This window comes from Carcharodon carcharias, chromosome 2 (genome assembly GCF_017639515.1).
Source record: "Carcharodon carcharias isolate sCarCar2 chromosome 2, sCarCar2.pri, whole genome shotgun sequence".
Classification (NCBI taxonomy): domain Eukaryota; kingdom Metazoa; phylum Chordata; class Chondrichthyes; order Lamniformes; family Lamnidae; genus Carcharodon; species Carcharodon carcharias.
In genome coordinates, this window is record NC_054468.1 from 13,187,014 (window position 1) to 13,206,100 (window position 19,087).

General features: G+C 44.1%; 1 protein-coding gene across 1 annotated transcript in view; it reads left to right on the forward strand.

Annotated features, from left to right (window-relative positions):
* The first annotated feature begins 3,906 nt into the window (after nt 1-3,906).
* Nucleotides 3,907-19,087, forward strand: part of sec62 (SEC62 homolog, preprotein translocation factor) — a 60,541-nt gene continuing 45,360 nt past the window's right edge. The window contains exon 1 of the mRNA XM_041181645.1: nt 3,907-3,976. Within this exon, the coding sequence (XP_041037579.1) occupies nt 3,941-3,976 (36 nt within the window). The 5' untranslated portion in view covers nt 3,907-3,940. The remainder of the gene's footprint in view (nt 3,977-19,087) is intronic.

A 19,087-nucleotide genomic window follows, 5' to 3' on the forward strand; every position in this document is an offset into this window, starting at 1 on the left:
GATCCTCGCCGGCCAGCTGGATGGCTCAATTTTCAAAGCCTGTGAGCACCTCGATGTCGGGCATTCCTCCACCAGTCTGGGGCCTCTCCCTTTTGTTGTGGGCCAGCTTGTCCTTCATGAATATAGCTGGAGACAGTGTAAGCAGATGAGAAGGATGCCGAGCATGTGTGGGTGGTGAGTGGTGCCATTGATGGGATGAGGACACGATCTGCAGGGCAGATGAAAGTGTGTGAGAGAGTGTGAATGGACTGGTAGTGAGTGAAATCCCTATGGATGTGTGATGGGTTTGTGAGTGTGTGAGTTGAGAGCGATGAGAAGCGTGACTTACCCTGGGGGAACAGAGGAGATCATTCATCCTCTTTTGGCACTGGGTGGCTGTCCTCTTTTGCATATCATTGGCACTGACCACCATTGCCAGCGCCTCCCATGATGGATTGGTGACCTTGCTTGCTGATCTTTATCCAGAGTGGGGTTAGAGGACTGCACAGTGGGCTTCTACTGCATCTATTAGGTGCTTGAGGGAGGTATCGCTAAATTTGGGGGCAGCACGTTTCCCCACTTTGGCATCCATGACCTTCCAGCAGCTTCCGATCCCCTAGAAAGTACTCGCTCTGTGCAGGGGTGCCCTTTAAATATGGCGCTTGGATTACTTAAGGCCTGAGGTGATGGTGGGGCGGGCAAATCAGACGCCTCTCCGCCAGCAATCCAACACGTTTCCTGTGCGTGCATGATCAATGAGGTGGGACATGCCGGGAAGGGGATGATGCTGTGCTAAACCCGCCATTGCTGGGTAACTTAGTGCAAACCTGGGACGATTCTGCCCAAGGATGAAACAATGGAGCAGAGGATGGAAAACAGTTGGCATCTATTGTTTTGAAGGAAGCAGATTAGCTCTGCAGGTTTTGTTCACAATTACACTTGTCATGCCATAATTATCACCAACATTGTTCCTGAGAGACAGGCAATAAAGGTTGTAAACTTTCCTCAACCATTTGTAGAGAGAGTTGGATTCACAAAGAAACAATGAAAGTTACATTTCTACGCAGGGAAGACAGATGGGGTAATCTTATTTATTTCTCTGAATGTATTGCTGTAAGATAGTTGAATACCAAATAAACAGAAAATATTGTAAACCATATTAAGGGTTGGAAATCAAACTATCAAATTCTAATCAATTGTGTAAACAATTGTTCTTTCATGAACAAGGTTTATACCATCCCTCAGGGCAACAAGGGATGGGCAATGTTGCACATTTTCCAAAAGAATAAACGTAAGGTTCATTAATGAACTATCCCCTACAAATAGTATAATGGTTTGCCCCAATAAATAGCCTTATTGAAGTTATTTCCAACTTCCCTTCATAATACGTCCATAATGTCTCTGATGTGATGCAGACCCTGTTTTATAACTGAAACTCAAAGCAGAAACATCTGTCATTTTTCAGAACTGAGCAAAACAGGCAAAACTTGGCTGACTCTGATTTCCGGCAGATCAGGCAAAGGGGCCACAATCAGCCTCAGCAACACTGAGGTACAGATTAGTAAAAAAAAATCAGATAAAAATCTTAGAGTCTACCTCAACTTTCTCATCAAAAGTGGGAAGGTGTAGATCTCAAGTGAAAACATGGTCATCCCTCTATCCTTTACAAAATACCCTGCTTCAGCATAAACAATGTTCACTTGGTTAAGTTGCCAGCAACTACACTTAATCAAAATGCCAGAATGAGATCAAAAAAATGTTCTCTCCTGCCTGTGATGTGGCATAAAGGATACAGTGGCACTATTCAAAGAAAATCAGGAAGCTCTTCCGGTATCCCGACCAACATTTCTCCTCCAACCAACATCAGTAAAACAATTCATGTGCTAATAAATTTAATTTCACTTTTTGGGAGCTTTTTTTTAAAATTCATTTACGGAATGTGAGCATCACTGGTGAGGACTTGAGAAGGTGGTGGTGAGCTGCCTTCTTGAGCCGCTGCAGTTCCTGTGGTATAGGTACAACCACAGTGCTGTTAGGGAGGGATTTCCAGGATTTTGACCCAGTGACAACGAAAGAACGGCGATATATTTCCAAGTCAGGATAGTGAGTGGCTTGGAGAGGAACTTCTAGGTGGTAGTGTTCCCATCTGTCTACTGCCCTTGTCCTTCTAGATGGTAATAGTCGCAGGTTTAGAAGGTGCTGTTGAAGGAGCCTTGGTGAGTTTCTGCAGTGCACAAATTAGTTGCTGTGTTTCCTTGCATTACCTCAGTAACAACACTTCTTAAATATTTCATTGACTGTAAAGCACTTTGGGACATCCTGAGGTTGTAAATGGAGCTATATGAATGCAGTATATGTTGTTATTTTTCTTTCTCTGGTACTCATGGAACTGACCCCCAAAACGAATCATTAGCCAGGGGTGAACAGCAGAGATACATGGATGAATGTTCTGGTCTTTTGCGTCATGGAGATTATGGAGTATTTACAATGAACTTTAGGATATTGAATGGCTTTTAGTCAAATCTGTGATGCATTGAGTTATAATTTATAGAAGAGTTGGATTTAATCAGTCTTTCAGCGTTCCTTAATTTCTAATATGCCAATTTTAGCCAATAAATGAATCGTAAAGAGATATATGTTTATATATATATAGCACCTGATCACATCAAAATAATTCTTATTTTTGGAACACAGTGGGCATGCTGTAGGCTTGTCTAACAGAGAGGCAAGCATGGGATGGCACAGAGAGCTGGAAATTAGAAGAGTTTTGTAGGGAATTGGAGGTGTAAAGTACCTGAGATAAAATGAAGGGGGCATTACAATAGAAGAGGGATTCAAAAGGGGTAAAGTAGTTAAAAAGAAATGGGAAAAGTGGAAAGAGTAACGGGCCCAGGTCTGGAGTGGCAGCTAAAATACAAAAGCAAATGGACTCATGGAGAACTCAGGTACACAGGTCTGGTTGCTCAAAACCTCCAAGATTATCCTGGAGTTTGTAGGAATTAAGGATTATTCTCAATGACATTGTTGTGATCATCGGGGAGAAGCATCGACAACAATAAATTGTATCTGTACTTGAATTTGTATTAATAACCTTACATATAAAACTTCATAAGGTATTATAAAACTAAAATTTGACACGAAGCCACAGAAGGAGATATTAGAGCAGATGGCCAAAAGCTAGACCAAAGAGGTAGGTTTTAGGTAGGAAAGAGAGGGAGACAGGCCAAGAAATTTAGGGAGGGAATTCCAAAGCTTGTATAGCTGTGTTTTCTTTCATTCCCTTTGACTATTTTCCTTTACTAGTTCTAGGAATGTTGAAGTTAGGAAAAAGTTGTTTTGATAATCAGCCAAGTATTCAGCTTTCCAACTGACATGTTCAGTCCTTGGGGCTGTGAGGAGGGACCTGTTGGATCTGGGGTGTGGGGTGGGCTCTGGTAGCAGGGCAGTTCAAGACAGGAGATCCCATGATGAAAGCTCCTGAAATATATGCAACCAAGGTTGGAAAGCCTACTTTGGGAGGGGAGGGAGCTATGCTTCATTTTGAGAACTGACGGAAGGTCATCGATTGAAAGGTTCTCGGTCCACAACTGGCGGCGTGGTTGCTGTTCCGGCTCCCTAGCAGTAGGTGCCGGTGTGGCTGCAGTTCCCATTTCAGGTCGGTAGGTGGCGGTGTGACTGCAGTTCCCCTTACGATCGGTAGGTGGCGGTGTGACTGCAGTTCCCCATTCGATCGGCGGGTGGCGGTGTGGCTGCAGTTCCCATTCCGGTCGGTAGGTGGCGGTGTGATTGCGGTTCCACTTACGATCAGTAGGTGGCGGTGTGACTGCAGTTCTGCTGCTGAGCGGTAGGTGGCGGTGTGACGGCGGTTCCGCCGGCGAGCGGCAGGTGGCGATGTTGGGGGTGCGGCTGCTGAGTCTCGCGATCTTTGGTTGCCCGGTACACGTCACTTGGGGCCGGGGAGATGGCGGAACGTCGCAAACAGAAGAAGCGGAGTCAGGTACCGGGGAATAGGAACAGGAACACGACTGATCCCGGGCAGGGGAAGCGGAATTCAAGAGGCTGAATGCGGGAAGGATTCAGGCGAGGGGTGTGAGGGCGGAGCTGGGAGGGGGGGTGTTGGGGAGAGGAGAAGCAGGAGGGGGTCCGGGGAGATAGGGAGGGGGGAGAATGAGGGGGTGGGGGGGGATGAGGGGGGGGGGGGGAGAATGAGGGGGTGGGGGGGAGAGAACGATGGGGGGGATGGGGGGATTGGGGGTGGGGGGGATGAGGGGATTGGGGATGGGGGGGGGAAGGGGGGATTGGGGGTGGGGGGGGGAAGGGGGGATTGGGGGTGGGTGGGGGAAGGGGGGATTGGGGGTGGGGGGGGAAGGGGGGATTGGGGGTGGGTGGGGGAAGGGGGGATTGGGGGTGGGTGGGGGAAGGGGGGATTGGGGGTGGGTGGGGGAAGGGGGGATTGGGGGTGGGTGGGGGAAGGGGGGATTGGGGGTGGGTGGGGGAAGGGGGGATTGGGGGTGGGTGGGGGAAGGGGGGATTGGGGGTGGGGGGAGAACGATGGGGGGGATTGGGGGTGGTGGGGGAGGATTGGGGGTGGTGGGGGAGAATGATGGGGGGTGGTGGGGGAGAATGATGGGGGGTGGTGGGGGAGAATGATGGGGGGTGGTGGGGGAGAACGATGGGGGTGAACAATGGGGGAGGATTGGGGGTGGTGGAGAACGATGAGGGAGAGGGGGAGGATTGGGGGTGGTGGGGGAGAATGATGGAGGGGGAGGGGGAGAATGATGGAGAGGGGGGAGGGTGGGTGGTGAGAGAGGGCATGAGGAAGGGCACGATGGGGTGGGGGTGTTAGGAGAGGGGTGTGGGGGATGGGGAGAGATAAGGGGTTTGTGTGGAGAGGTGAAAGGTTTGGGGGTCAGAAAGAGGTGGATAGCAAGAGAGAGAGAGGGTGGTCGTGAGGAGGAGAGTGATTTGTTGGGGGTGGGGAAGAGAGGGGATTGGCCGCACGGAGGGTCTTAGTGGGAAAGAGTGGCTGGCTGGTGGAGAGAAGTCTGGGAAGAGAGCAAGGGGAGAGTTGTGTTAGTGAAGGTATGGGCCAGGGCACGGCACGGCACAGCAGGGGGGAGAGGGTTTGGGAGAACAGCGGCAGTAAGAGGGTGGATGAGGTGCGAGGGAACAGAGGATAGTGAAAGAGGGTGGGGGAAATGAGGGAAAAGGGTGAGGGGGTCTGAGTGTGTGGGGTGCATGGGGAGAGAGGAACAGGCAGAAGAGAAGATAGAGGGACAGAGAAATAGGAGGGAGAGAGTGGGATGCTGAGGGGCTGAGTGAAGAGTAGGGTTAGGGCACTGGAACAGGAAGAAACCTGGAGAAGGGAAGGTGAGAGTGGGGCAAAGTGAAGCAGTAACTCATGGTGGATCAGGAGCTGAGAGGCTGTAAACTATTAGCTCCTGGTTTGTTGATTTAAATTCCATTTGCCTCGCTGTTGTATGTGCTGAGTTTAGCACCAAGTCAGGTGCGATGATGTAATTGTGACACAGGTGTTGCTCTCCTGGGACGCTGTCACCAGAGTGTTTAAAAACTCCATCTGTACAGTTATAGCATGTGGTACAAGATAAGATGGTGCATGATTTCCCCTCAAATTAATCTGTTATTCGCCTCAACCACTCCCTGTGGTTAAAATGTTACACGCTCTCACCACTCTGGGTAAAGATGTTCCTCCTGAATTCCTTATTGGATTTATTTGGGAAACTATATTTATGGCCTCAAGTTTCACTCTCCCACAAGTGAAAATGCTTTGCAGAAACTATACAAGAACCAAGGGTAAAAGATGTTTTATAAATCCAAGCTTTTTGCTGCTGCTTTCAGTCCAATTCATCCATCCCTTCCTGGTTTGATAGTCATTTTCTTCATGGCTGCTTATGGTATGTTCTTAACTGACATCTATACTGTGTAGACATTATTAATTAAGAGAATCACTGTGCATTGTATGGTGTCAGCAAGTGTTACATCTGAGTCAAAATGTCATTGGTTCATGTTCCAGAACAAATGTAGGCTGATGGTCACAGTGCAGCACTGAGAGCAAGGTGCTGTCTTTCAGATGAGACATTAAACTAAGGCCCAGTCTTCCCCACTTAGACGGGTGTAAAAGATTTCATGGTGCTTTTTGACGAAGAGCAGGGAAGTTCTCCGAGTGTTCAGCCAATATGCAACTAACAGCGAACATCATTAAAACAGATTTTCTGGTCATCGGTGCATTGCTGTTTCTAGAAGTTTACTGTGCACAAATTGGCTGCTGTGTTTTCCACCTTACAACAGTGGTTACTCTTCAAAAGTACTTCATTGGCTGTAAAACACTTTGGGACATCCGTAGTTGTGAAAAGATATTTGACGATAATAGCTGACCTTAAATTGAGAGAGATTAATGAAATTGTTTTCTTTTTGAGCTGCTATTTATTTTTCCAACAACAAAGCCATGGGTAAAGTAACATTGTATGATTGTTCACTTGCCTCTTGCATCAACATAAAATGCAGGACTTGTTTGAATACACAAGCTAAAAACATACATCTTGTATTTCCATCACATTTGCAAGCAGCAGTATCACCAGGTCTGTATTTTGCAGCAACGTAGTTCTTGTGCAATGTGAGAGAGCAAGAGGCTGAGTTTAGTGAGAGAGAGTTGGGCCAGGAATCAAAGGAGACAGGTTCTGCTGGTCTTGGTCCCTTTCAACTCCGGATCGAGAAATCACTTGGCTTTCAGCTGTTGGGAGAGCAAGGGAGGATGTTTTCCTTCTCCCTCCCATACCACACAGGCATGATTGAGATTGGAACTCCCCTCTCTGTGAAAACGTGGCCCTGCATTCCCCCCACCCTGGGGCACTCCGACTGCGTGCAATTCTAGAATGCACGCTCCAGTGAGTCATTGACTTCTTGTTACCATGGCTCCTGTGTTGTTGCCAGTATTGTTTTGTACTGTTGTGAGTTTGATTCTAAGATCCTGGTCTCCCATCCATGAGATGTGTCCGGAAAGAGGTTAAAATGGTGCTTGGAGTAATTTAAGGTAATGAATTGGGCATATTAGCTCTTGTGGTTTTTTGAAAGATACATCAAATGGCCTCTTACTCCACCACCCTTATTTAATTTCACCAGTAATGGTAACAATCTCCTACCTACCTGGACAGCATGGCCTGATCGCCGAGTATCATTGGTAGTTACAGCAGATGATGGAGGTGCAAGTGACACAAACACTTCAAATTAATTCTCAGCATTTTTCTGGATGGTGTAAACTACATGGTGGTGGGGTGGGTTCCAGGGGCATTTTAGATATCTGTTGTATAGTTGTTAATTGCATTCAGGGTAAGAGTGTTGAAATTACTTTCGTGCTTTTTTCAAGTGAAAAGATTGAGTCTGGAGCTAGTTTATGACTTCATTTGGATTTCAAAAACAATAACAGCTATAACATCCATTAAAATAGTGCCTTTAACATAAAGTATTAGGCACTTCACAGGTGCATTATCAAACAGAATTTGATATTGAGCTACAGAACAAGGAGAGTGAGGCAGAGAGGCTTAGGGAGAGAATTCCAGAGCTTAGGGCCTATATGCTTGAAGGCATTGCTGCCAATGTTGGAGCAATGAAAATCCGGGATACACAAGACATCAGAATTAAAGGATCATAGACTCGGAGTAGGGCTGCTGGAGTTTACAGAGATAGGGAGGGGAGGGTTATCGAGTTGTTGCCAGATCAAGAGCCATTATAAGTCAGTGAGTACAGGATTGCTAAGGATAGGGAGGTTGTGCTTTGTACATTATCTTGCAAGTGGCTGACTGATCTGCGATGGAAATTTGGTCTCACTCAAAAGAACTGAGAGCTGCAATAGTTGAGTGATTTGTAAAGGTAGCCAACACTTCCTGTTGCTTAAACTGAACACTCAATGTGCTGATGTCGAAAGATTCTATGGCTTCTGAGAAAACTTTGTTGCCTGTTTCCTAAATGACACCAAGTTCTGTTCACCCATCACTGCTGTGCTCACTGACCCAAACTAGTTCCCTTAATTTTAAAGGTCTCATTCTTGTTTTTAAACCCCTTCCTATCTCTTTAAACTCCTCCAGCGCTATGACCCTCCAAGATTACAGAATTGTTACAGCCGCGAAAGAGTCTATTCGGTTTATCATGTCTGCACTAGCTCTCTACACGAGCAATTTCCTTAGTGCCATTCTCCTGCCCTCTATAGCCCTGCACATTATTTCTTTTCAGATAACCGTCTAATTCCTTTTGAATGCTTTGATTGAACCTGTCTCCACCACACTCAGGCAGTCCATTCCAAACCTTAACCACTTACAACATGAAAAAAAAATTTCATATTCCCTTTGCTTCTTTTGCCAATTATTTTAAATCTGTGCCCTCTTGTTCTCAATCCTTTCACGAGCGGGAACAGTTTCTCCCTACCTAGTCTGTCCAGACCCCTCATTATTTTGAATACCTCTATCAGATCTCCTCATCTTCCTTTTCTCCAAGGAAAACAGTCCTAACTTCTCCAATCTATCTTCATAACTGAAGTTCCTCATCCCTGGAATCATTCTTATTAATTTTTTCTGCACTTTCTCCAATGCCTTCACATCCTTCTTGGAATACAGTGCCCAGAACTGGATGTAATACTCCAGCTGAGGCTGAATTAGTGTCTTATATAACCACCTTGCTCTTGGACTCTATGTCTCTATTGATAAAGCCTAGGATACAATATCCTTTATTAACTGCTCTCGCAACCTGTCCTGCCACCTTCAATAGCCTATGCACATATACACCCAGGTCCTTCTGCTCCTGTGCCCCCTTTAGAGTTGTCCCCTTTATTTTATATTGTCTCACCATGTTCTTCCTTCCAAAATGAATCACTTCACATTTCTCTGCATTGAACTTCATCTGCCATCCATTCCACCAACTTGTCTGTGTCCTTTTGAAGTTCTATATTATCCTCCTTACAGTTTACAATACTTCTAGGTTTCATATCATCCACAAATTTTGAAATTGTGCCCAGTACACCAAGGTCTAGGTCATTAATATATATCAAGGAAAGCAGGAATGCCAACACTGACCCCTGGGGAACCCAACTACTTGCCTTCCTCCAGCCTGAAAAATATCTATTAACCGCTGCTTTGTTTCCTGTCACACAATTTCATATCCATATTGCTACTGTCCCTTTTCTTCCATGAGTTATAACTTTGTTCACAAGTCTGTTGTGTGGCACTATATCAATTGCCTTTTGAAAGTACATGCACACCACATCAATAGCATTGTCCCCATCAATCCTCTCTCTTGTCTCATCAAATAAACTTTAGAAAGTTAGTTCAACACGATTTTCCCTTAAGAAATCAATGCTGGCTTTCCTTAATTAACCTGCATTTGCCCATGAGACTATAAATTTTGTCCTGAATTATTGTTTCCAGAAGTTTCCCCACCACCAAAGTTAAACTGACTGGCCTGTAGTTGCTGGGCTTATCCTTAGATCCTTTCTTGAACAAGGGTGTGACATTTGCAATTGTCCAGCCTTTCTGGCTCCACCCAAGTCTAAGGAAGACTGAAGAATTATGGCCAGTGCCTCCGCAATTTCCACACTCATTTCCCTCCGTTTCCTTGGATGCATATCAACCTGGTGCCTTATCAACTTTAAGTACAGATACCGTTCAATACCACCACCTTATCAATTTTAAACCCTTCAAGCATCTGAATTACCTCCTCTTTCACCATGGCCTATGTAGCATCTGCTTCCATGCGTAAATCCTCTTTTTGGTCCCTACTTCTCCTCTTACCATGTTTTTACTATTTGTATGCCTGTAGAAAACCTGGGATTCCCTTTTTTATTATCTGCCAGTCTCTTTTCATACTCCCTCTTTGCTTCTCTTGTTTGCTGTTTCACCTCCCCTCTGAACGTTCTATATTTAGCCTTGTTCTCAATTGTATTTTCTACCTGACATCTGTCATAAGCATACTTTTTCTCCTTTTTCTTAATTTATATCTCTTTTGTCATCCAGGGAGCTCTGGATTTGTTTGCCCTACCTTTCCCTTTCAAGGGAAAAAACTTGGTGCCTGATCTATCTCCTCTTGAAGGTAGCCCTTTGCTCAGCTACTGTTTTTCATGCCAACCTTTGACTCAAATTATTTAGTCCAGATCTGTTCTTACCCCATTGAACTTGACTTTCTATCTGTTAATTATCCTTACTCTGGATTTTCCTTTGTCCTTTTCCATAGTCAGCCTAAACTTATGGTACAATGATCACTGTTCACAAAATGTTCATCTACGACACTTGATCCACTTGGCCCACCTCATTCCCAGAACCAGGTCTCTCAGTGCCTCCTTTCTCATTGGACTGGAAACATACCGCTGCAGAAAATTTTCCTGAACACACTCAAGGAACTCTTGCCCCTCTCTGCTCTTTACATTCCACTATACTGGTCTATATTTGGAAAATTAAAGTTCCCCATTATAACTGCTCCATAATTTTTCCAGCTCTCTGTAATTTCTTTGCAAATTTGTTCCTTTGTATCCAATCCCACTAGTTGGGTCCTATAGGTTACACCGAACAATATAATTGAACCATTTTTGTTCCTTGGCTCTTGCTAAATAGATTCTGTCCTTGACTACTCTGGGACATACTTTCTCTCCAGCACAGCAATGCTCTTCTTAATGCTGCCACCCCTCCCTCTTTTCTTCCTTTCTTGTCTTTCCTGAACACCTTGTATCCAGGAATATTGAACACCCAATTCTGGCCTTCTTTGGGTCTGATCTCTGTTATAGAGACAATATTGTATTTCCACATTGCAATCTGCACCTGTAACTCTCAATCTTATTTACCATACTTTGTGCATTCACACACATGTACAGTAACCCTGATTTAGACTTGGTATTGCCTGCTCCCTTACTCTGACCTCCACCTATAATCTTACTATTCCTTACTCTTGAGCTATTTATCTCTCCCAGTATTCTGTGCACCTTGGAATTCCCCTCTGATATTACCTCCTGGTTCCACACCCCTGGCAAGTTAGTTTAACCCTCCCCAGTAGCATTAGCAAATTACCCCGCAAGGAACTCAGCCCCAGCTCTATTTAGGCGCAGCCTGTCTGGCATGTACAGATCCTATCCACGCACCCCACCCCCCCCCCCCCCACTTTTTTCAGTGTTTTTCCAGTCTTGCATTCATCTGCTTTATCCTCCTATTTCTGTACTCATTCAGGATTCAGACCTGCTACTGCTAGATCTCTGCACTCCTCCAATTCTGGCCCTTTGTGAATCCCCGATTTGCATTGCTTCATTTTGGTGACCATGCCTTCAGCTGCCTAGGCTCTAAGCTCTGGAATTCCCTGCCTAAACCTCTTCACCTTGCTCTTCTCCTTTAAGACACTCTCCTTAAAAGCTACCTTTGACCAAACTGTTGGACATCTATCCAAATATCTCCTTATGTGGCTGGGTGTCAAATTTTGTTTGAGAATCTCTCCTGTGAAACTCCTTGGGATGTTTCCCAAGTTAAATGCACTATATAGATTGTAGTTGTTTGCAAGGGGCTACACTGTGAAATTAGGGTCATTCCTTGCACACAAGCGAAGTTCTACAGAACTTGCAATGAATCCTCTTTTAAAGAAGCAGGATAAAATGTGAAGTGTCACACTTGTTCTGTTGAATTGAAAACACTGAGCAACACTGCTTTGTCTTTACAAGCTTTGTATGTGTTAGGAGAGAGTGTAACGTTAAAATATTGTGAAGGTTGGAGTTTCATCAATGCAGGAGAACACTGAAAGATGAAAATGTTCATGCTCCTGTGACCAGTTTCAACCCTGCTGTCCTTGGGAGAATTTTTTTTTTGCTTTATAGATCATCTTGGTAAAAACCCCATTGTGTTTTTGACTGTCATACTGTAATCCTACTTTAGTAAACATCTTCAAAGGGGTAGCATTTTAGCAATTATGCTACTTGTGTGAGTGAGCCACACTACAGTAGAGAGTCTGGAGAATCAGTAAAAATGTGCCAGTGAACATTTATTGAAATTAATGTGTTTTTAACGAGGACACAGATTCCTGCATTTAATTTGCTTGAGGCAGTGACCCTCTGCACCTGGTCAGCAAGTACATTGCAGTTTCATGCGGTTTCATTCCAAGAGTGTCTTCTCAGTTCCTCAGAGGTCACATTTCCAAATTCTGTTCACCAGCTAAATTTGTTCTTAGTCATCAAACAATCCTCTTTGAAAAATTAATCTGTTACAAGAAAAAAAGATTAGCTTTCACACTGGCTTGTGATTTGCATTAATGGTGAGTGGTGATGAGTAATTGGAGATCACTGCAGTTTAGAAGAATGAGAGGGGATCTCATTGAAACGAGTAAAATTCTGACAGGGCTGAACAGGCTGGATGCAGAGATGATGTTTCCTCTTGCTGGGGGGTCTAGAACAAGGGATCATAATCTCAGGGTACAGGGTAGGCCATTTAGAACTGACATGAGTAGAACCTTCTTCATGCCTGACAAATCTGTTAGAATTCTTTGAGGCGGTAACGAGTAGGTTAGACAAAGGAGAGCCAATGGATGTTATCTACTTGGACTTCCACAAGGCCTTTGGCAAGGTGCTGCACAGGAGGCTGCTCAGTAAGATAAGAGTCCATGATGTTAGAGGCAAGTTACTAGCATGGTTAGAAGATTGGCTGCCTGGCAGGAGGCAGAGAGTGGGGATAAGGAGGTCCTTCTCAGGATGGCGGCCGGTGACTAGTGGAGTTCCGCAGAGGTCAGTGTTGGGACCACAACTTTTCACTTTATACATTAATGATCTAGATGAAGGAACTAAGGGCATCCTGGCTAAGTTTGCAGATGATACAAAGATAGGTGGAGGGACAGGTACTATTGAGGAGGTGGGAGGCTGCAGAAGGATTTGGACAGGTTAGGAGAATGGGCAAAGTGCCAGATGGAATACAACGTAGGGAAGTGTGAGGTCATGCACTTTGGTAGGAAGAATAGAGGCATAGACTATTTTCTAAATGGGGAGAGAATTCAGAAATCTGGAGTACAAAGGGACTTGGGAAGTCCTAGTCCAGGATTCTCTTAAGGTTAACTTGCAGGTTGAGTCGATAGTTAGGAAGACAAATGCAATGTTGGCATTTATTTCGAGAGGTCTAGAATATAAAAGCAGGGATGTGCTGCTGAGGCTTTATAAGGCTCTGGTCAGACCACATTTAGAATATTGTGAGCAATTTTGGGCCCCGTATCTCAGGAAGGATGTTCTGGCCCTGGAGAGGGTCCAGAGGAGGTTCACCAGAACAATCCCAGGAATGAAAGGCTTAACGTATGAGGAACGTTTGAGGACTCTGGGTCTATACTCGATGGAGTTTAGAAGGATGAGGGGGGATCTGATTGAAACTTACAGAATACTGAAAGGCCTGGATAGAGTGGGTGTTCGGAAGATGTTTCCATTAGTAGGAGAGACTAGGACCCGAGGGCACAGCCTCAGTGTAAAGGGAAGAACTTTTAGAACAGAGATGAGAAGAAACTTCTTTAGCCAAAGAGTGGTGAATCTATGGAATTCATTGCCATAGAAGGTTGTGGAGGCCAGGTCATTGAGTGTAATTAAGACCGAGATAGATAGGTTCTTGATTGGTAAGAGGATCAAAGGTTACGGGGAGAATGGGGTTGAGAAACTTATCAGCCATGATTGAATGGCGGAGCAGACTCGATCGGCCGAATGGCCTAATTTCTGCTCCTATGTCTTATGGTCTTATGCAGAGAGTGGTGAACTGAAGGCTGTGTAGGTCTATTCACTGAATATATTTAAGAAGGAAATGGATAGATTTCTAGACTCTAAAGGCATCAAGGGGTATGGGAAGAGAACTGGATTATGGAGTTGAGATAGAGAATCAGCTATGATCGTTTTGAATGGCAGAGCAGGCTCGAAGGGCCGAGTGACCTACTCCTATTTTCTATGTTTCTATCCTCAATATGTGAATGAGATGAATTCACACGTTTGGCTGCATATCATCCCATCAGGCCTATTCCACCACCCCCCGTCATTGAACATCTAAAGGATGATAATGTCTCAGCTTGGTACTTGGGTACAGTAGGGTAGTGATTTGGTGCTTGTGTAGCATAATGGTTAAGGTATTGGGATGTGCTAGTGTATTGGCTTGGTGCTAGTGTTCAGCAGTGTAAGACTAAGATACTAGAATATGGTAGTGTAGTGGATTGGCGCTTGTGTACAATAGCTTAGTGGTTAAGGTAATATGTGGACTGACATGAGGAAAAATTAATTGCAAGTTGCCTTATTGTAATAAAATCCAAATACAAACAAGGAGCAGGAGTAGGCCATTTGGCCCCTCAAGCCTGCTCCGCCATTTAATAAGATCATGGCTGAACTGATAGTAACCTGAAATCTGCATCCTGTCTACCCCCGATAACCTATCACCCCCTTGCTTACCAAGAAGCTATCCACCTCTGCCTTAAAAATATCCAAAGACTCTGCTTCCACTGCCTTTTCAGGAAGAGAGTTCCAAAGACTCTCGACCCACTGAGAGAAATAATTTTGCCTCATCTCAGTTTTATTTTAAACAGTGACCCCTACCTCTAGATTTTCCCAGAAGAGGAAACATCCTCTGCACATCCACCCTGTCAAGACCCCTCAGGATCTTATGTGTTTCAATCAAATCGCCTCTTACTCTTCTAAACTCCAGCAGACACAAGCCTAGCCTGTCGAATTTTTCCTCATACGACAACCCACCCAATTCCAGATATTAGTCTGATAAACCTTCTCTGAGCTGTTTCCAACGCATTTACATCCTTCCTTAAATAAGGCGACCAATACTGTACACAGTACTCCAGATGTGGTCTCACTAGTGCCCTGTATAACTGAAGCATAACATCCCTACTTTTGTATTCAGTTCCCTTCGATATAAATGATAACATTCTATTAGCTTTTCTTATTACTTGCTGTACCTGCATACTAGTCTTTTGCGATTCATGCACTAAGACACCCAGATCTCTCTGCATCTCAGAGTTCTGCAATCTCTCACCATTTAGATAATATGCTTCTCTGTTATTGTTCCTGCCACTCTGAACAAGCCTGCACATTATTCCAATTTCGCACTGGTTTTGCCTGCTGAAGTACCCTAAGTTCTTAGGCTGCTCTTCGTGGGCATTAAATGTGGCTTTACCAGCATTACCCACATCCCAGAAACTAATATCCGGTACCTTCTCACTGCAGATTATATAACTTCTCCCAGCTATTGTGCTATGTTGTTTTATCTTTCTGGTCCAGTGAGTTCTCCCGCATGTCATCCTGTTTACAGACTGTTGATAATTTTGTTCACTCACATTAGTTGATGACTTCTTGATATCCCAAAACTTCTGATCTCTCACTTACTGTTTGAAATTCCGGTGTGTTCAATTACCCTGTTGTCCCACCAACCGACAGGCAGTTGCTGCTTGTGCATTTATCTCTCTAGATCACGTCTGCCCCTTGTACCTAATATGCTAAATGCGTGTTGTTGCAGGAACAGCTTGGAAACCAACCTGAACTCTAGATCAGAGGCTGGTCGTTTTGCATTATTTTGGACATTTACTGTCTGCTTCAGTGTTGTGATACTGTAGCCAGTTCCTAATCTGGTTTTGTCACTAGGATTTCAGTGTATGGTGCATGTGATGAAATTTTCCCCATTTGTCATCTTGAAAGCGAGCAATCCCATTTTAGTCCTTCCAAGCCTGGTTTGTGTTTAGGGAGAGCATTTTGAGTTATATAGCACCAACAACAACTTGCATTTAATATATTGCCTTTAATATTCCAAAGCATTTTGCAGGAGCATTTATAATACAAAATTGACATTGAATCACATGAGAGATTAGGGCAAATAACCAAAAGTTTGGTGGAAGAGGTAGATTTTTTAGGAAGCATCCTAAAGGAGGAAAGAGAGCTAGCAGGGTTTAGGGAGGAAGAACTTAGAGCCATGGCAGCTGGCCAACAATAGTTAGATGCTTTTTATTCTTTCACAAGATGTGGATGTCACTGACAAGACCAGCATTTGTTGCCCAACCCTAATTACCTTTGAACTGAGCACCTTGCTAGGCCATTTCGGATGGCGTTCATCCACATTGCAGTGGGTCTGCAGTCATCTGGAAGCCAGACCAGGTAAGGTTGTCAGATTTCCTTCTCTAAAGGTGCTTAAAGAAACAGATGAGTTTTTACAACAATTGATAATTTCATGATCACCATTACTGAGACTAGCTTTCAGTTCCAAACTTGTTTTCTTATTTAAATTTAAATTCCATTTAAATTTAAAGCTTCTGTGGTGGAATTTAAACCCATGTCCCCAGAACATTAGCCGGGGCCTCAGTCACTGGTCCAGTGACATTACCACTGCACCACCATCTCCCCTAAGAGGCTAGAATTAGGGGAGCACAAATCTCTGTGGGAATGGTGGAAATCCCAGAGATAGAGTGTTAAGGCCATTGAGGGATTTGAAAAATAAGGATGAGAATTTTAAAGTACAAGTTGCTATTGTGTAGCTTCAGGGCCCTGAAGCTGACTGCAATTTGAGGAACTGAAATAATATAATATGGGTTTTAAGTGCATTAAAAGAAAGACATGCATTTATGAAGCGCCATTCATGACCTCAATGTCTCAGGGTACTTTTGCCAATGAAGTACTTTTTTTTAAGGAGTGTAATATAGGAAAATATAGATAATTTGTGTACACTGAGTTCCCACAAGCCAGAATAAGATAACCTGTTTCTTAGTGATGTTGGCTGAGGACTAATTGGAGAGGACGCTGGGGAGACGTCCTCTGCTGTTCAGAATAAGATTTGTTTTGTCCACCTGAGAGAGCAGACAAGGCCTTGTTTAAACATCTCATCATAAAGGTGGCACCTCCAGTACTCCTTCAATACTCACATAAATACAACGTTTATCTATTGTCTGAGAGTACCAGTTCTAAACCTATGCAACACTTGGTTTATTTTCATGTTTGACTGTAAGGTATAATAAACATGTATGGTATAATTTTAGAAATATTCAGTGTGTGCAGAATTGCACTCTTGTCCAAGTTCCTATATAAGCACACTTTGTTCGAACAACTGGATGTCGGCTTGGCTGATGTGAAACCACCATACCTGCCATGCTGTAATGGGCTAATGGTAATTCACTGTCGCTGGGTTAAGTTTGGGCTTTAGCGGATGAAATTGTCCACAAGCAGATAGATATGATTTCACTGCCCGGGTAACTCCAAGCAATGCTATAGATCTCTTGTCATGTGTATAAGCAAAATCTCAGTGGGGAGAGTGATTATTTTTTAATTCAACAGAAGCTTGCATTTTTATAACACCTTTAACTTAGTAAAATGTTCCACGGTTCTTCGCAAGAGCATTATCGGACAAAGATTTGACACTGAAACACATCCGGAAATATTAGGACAGGTGACCAAGGGCTTGGTTCAACAGGTTTGCTTTTAAGTTCAAAAAGATTTTAGAAGTCCTTATGGGATATCCCCAGAACCCTCATTCCACTGTGTGAGCAACACTAGGGGTGCTACAGTTGCACCTGTTGCTCCAGAAAAGGCAGGGGTAATCAGTAGATTAACGCAGTTACATTTGACTTGCATCATTTTATAACCCTGCTTTTGCATTTTTTTGAAGTGATTGATTTGTTCTCAGTTGGATAGTATACTTTTCTACAGTATTGTGGGGCTTTTTTCCCCAAGTATTTGTTTTTGAATACCTGTTTCCACAAATTTCTCTAAAATGAGATTTGGCTCAGTTTTGAGCACTGTTCTGGGGCAATTGATGGATTCTGACAATCCCAACCTGTGCCTCCGCTATCTCATCAGCATAACAATGCTACAGAAATTCATTTGAGTTTGTCTTCCACCCGTCGTGATAAGAGATGAATATGTGAACCAAAGTGGTTCCATAACCTCCAACTCCTCACCCATTCACACCTCTTGTATCAGTGATCAAAGTCCCTTCCACATTCACTGTTGGATGAACAAAAGTTTCCTCCAAGTAAGCATTGGAAAGACTGAAGCCATTGTCTTTGGTCCCCGCCACAAACTTGATTCCCTAGCCACCATCACTCCATCACTGCCACTGGCCACTTATGGCACTTGAATCAGACTGTTTTCAACCTTGCTGTTTCTTCTGACCCTGACCTGAGCTTTCAACGCCCTATCTGTTGACCATTTGCAACACATACGTGCCTGTCAATTACCAGCTCCAACAAGGGAGAAACTAACCACCTCCCCTTGACGCTCAATGGCATTACCATTGCTGTGCCCCTAGATCAACATCCTCGAAATTACCATTGACCAGAAACTCAGCTAGGCCAACCATATGGATGCTGTGGTTACAGGAGCAGAGTCAGGGGTTGGGAATTCTGCAGCAAGTAACTCAGTTTCCTGTCTCCCCAAAGCTTGCCCACCATTACATAGCAAGTTAAGTGTGATGGTATACTTTCCTGGATGAGTGCAACTCCAACAACACTCCATGACAATGTCTGTCAAGTATGTTTGGGATTAGTGATGTCGGGCCCGCAAGCTGCTGCTGATTTTGCCCACTACCAGCTGGACAGCCTCCTTGAAGCCACCTGGCAATTCAGTGCTGGCTCGCTTTGCACAGAATCAATACAGCAAGCAGAGTAAGGAGACTTTGGCCCCGTTTGACAGGGCAGAAATCCAAACCGTGTGCCAAATTTAAGAGGGGGCTGAAAGTGGAGTATCTCAGCTTGCAATTTGGTTCTGGGCATGGATTTTCTTCCCAATTTGGTAACACTTCTAGAACTGTGGGCTAAATACAGACATCATGCAAAAGCCTTTTGGTGCAAATAAATTTTATGATCATTGTTAACAGAGAAACTATAGCAAAATCCTTTCCATACGCATTCAGACATAACTGTACCAAGATTTGTAGAACTGATGAGTCCTTGCCTGCCTGCTGCTGACATTGCACTAAGCACCCATTTGCTTATCAACAACTGTGTACATCAAGACTCTGCTCATTAATATCGCTCAAGAAACTGACGAGTTGCACGCAGGGCCTGTTTTGTTTATTGGATATTTCCAATTATCCTGCTGGCTGAAGGAATTTGGGTAGCCTAAGTTTTTTCTGAA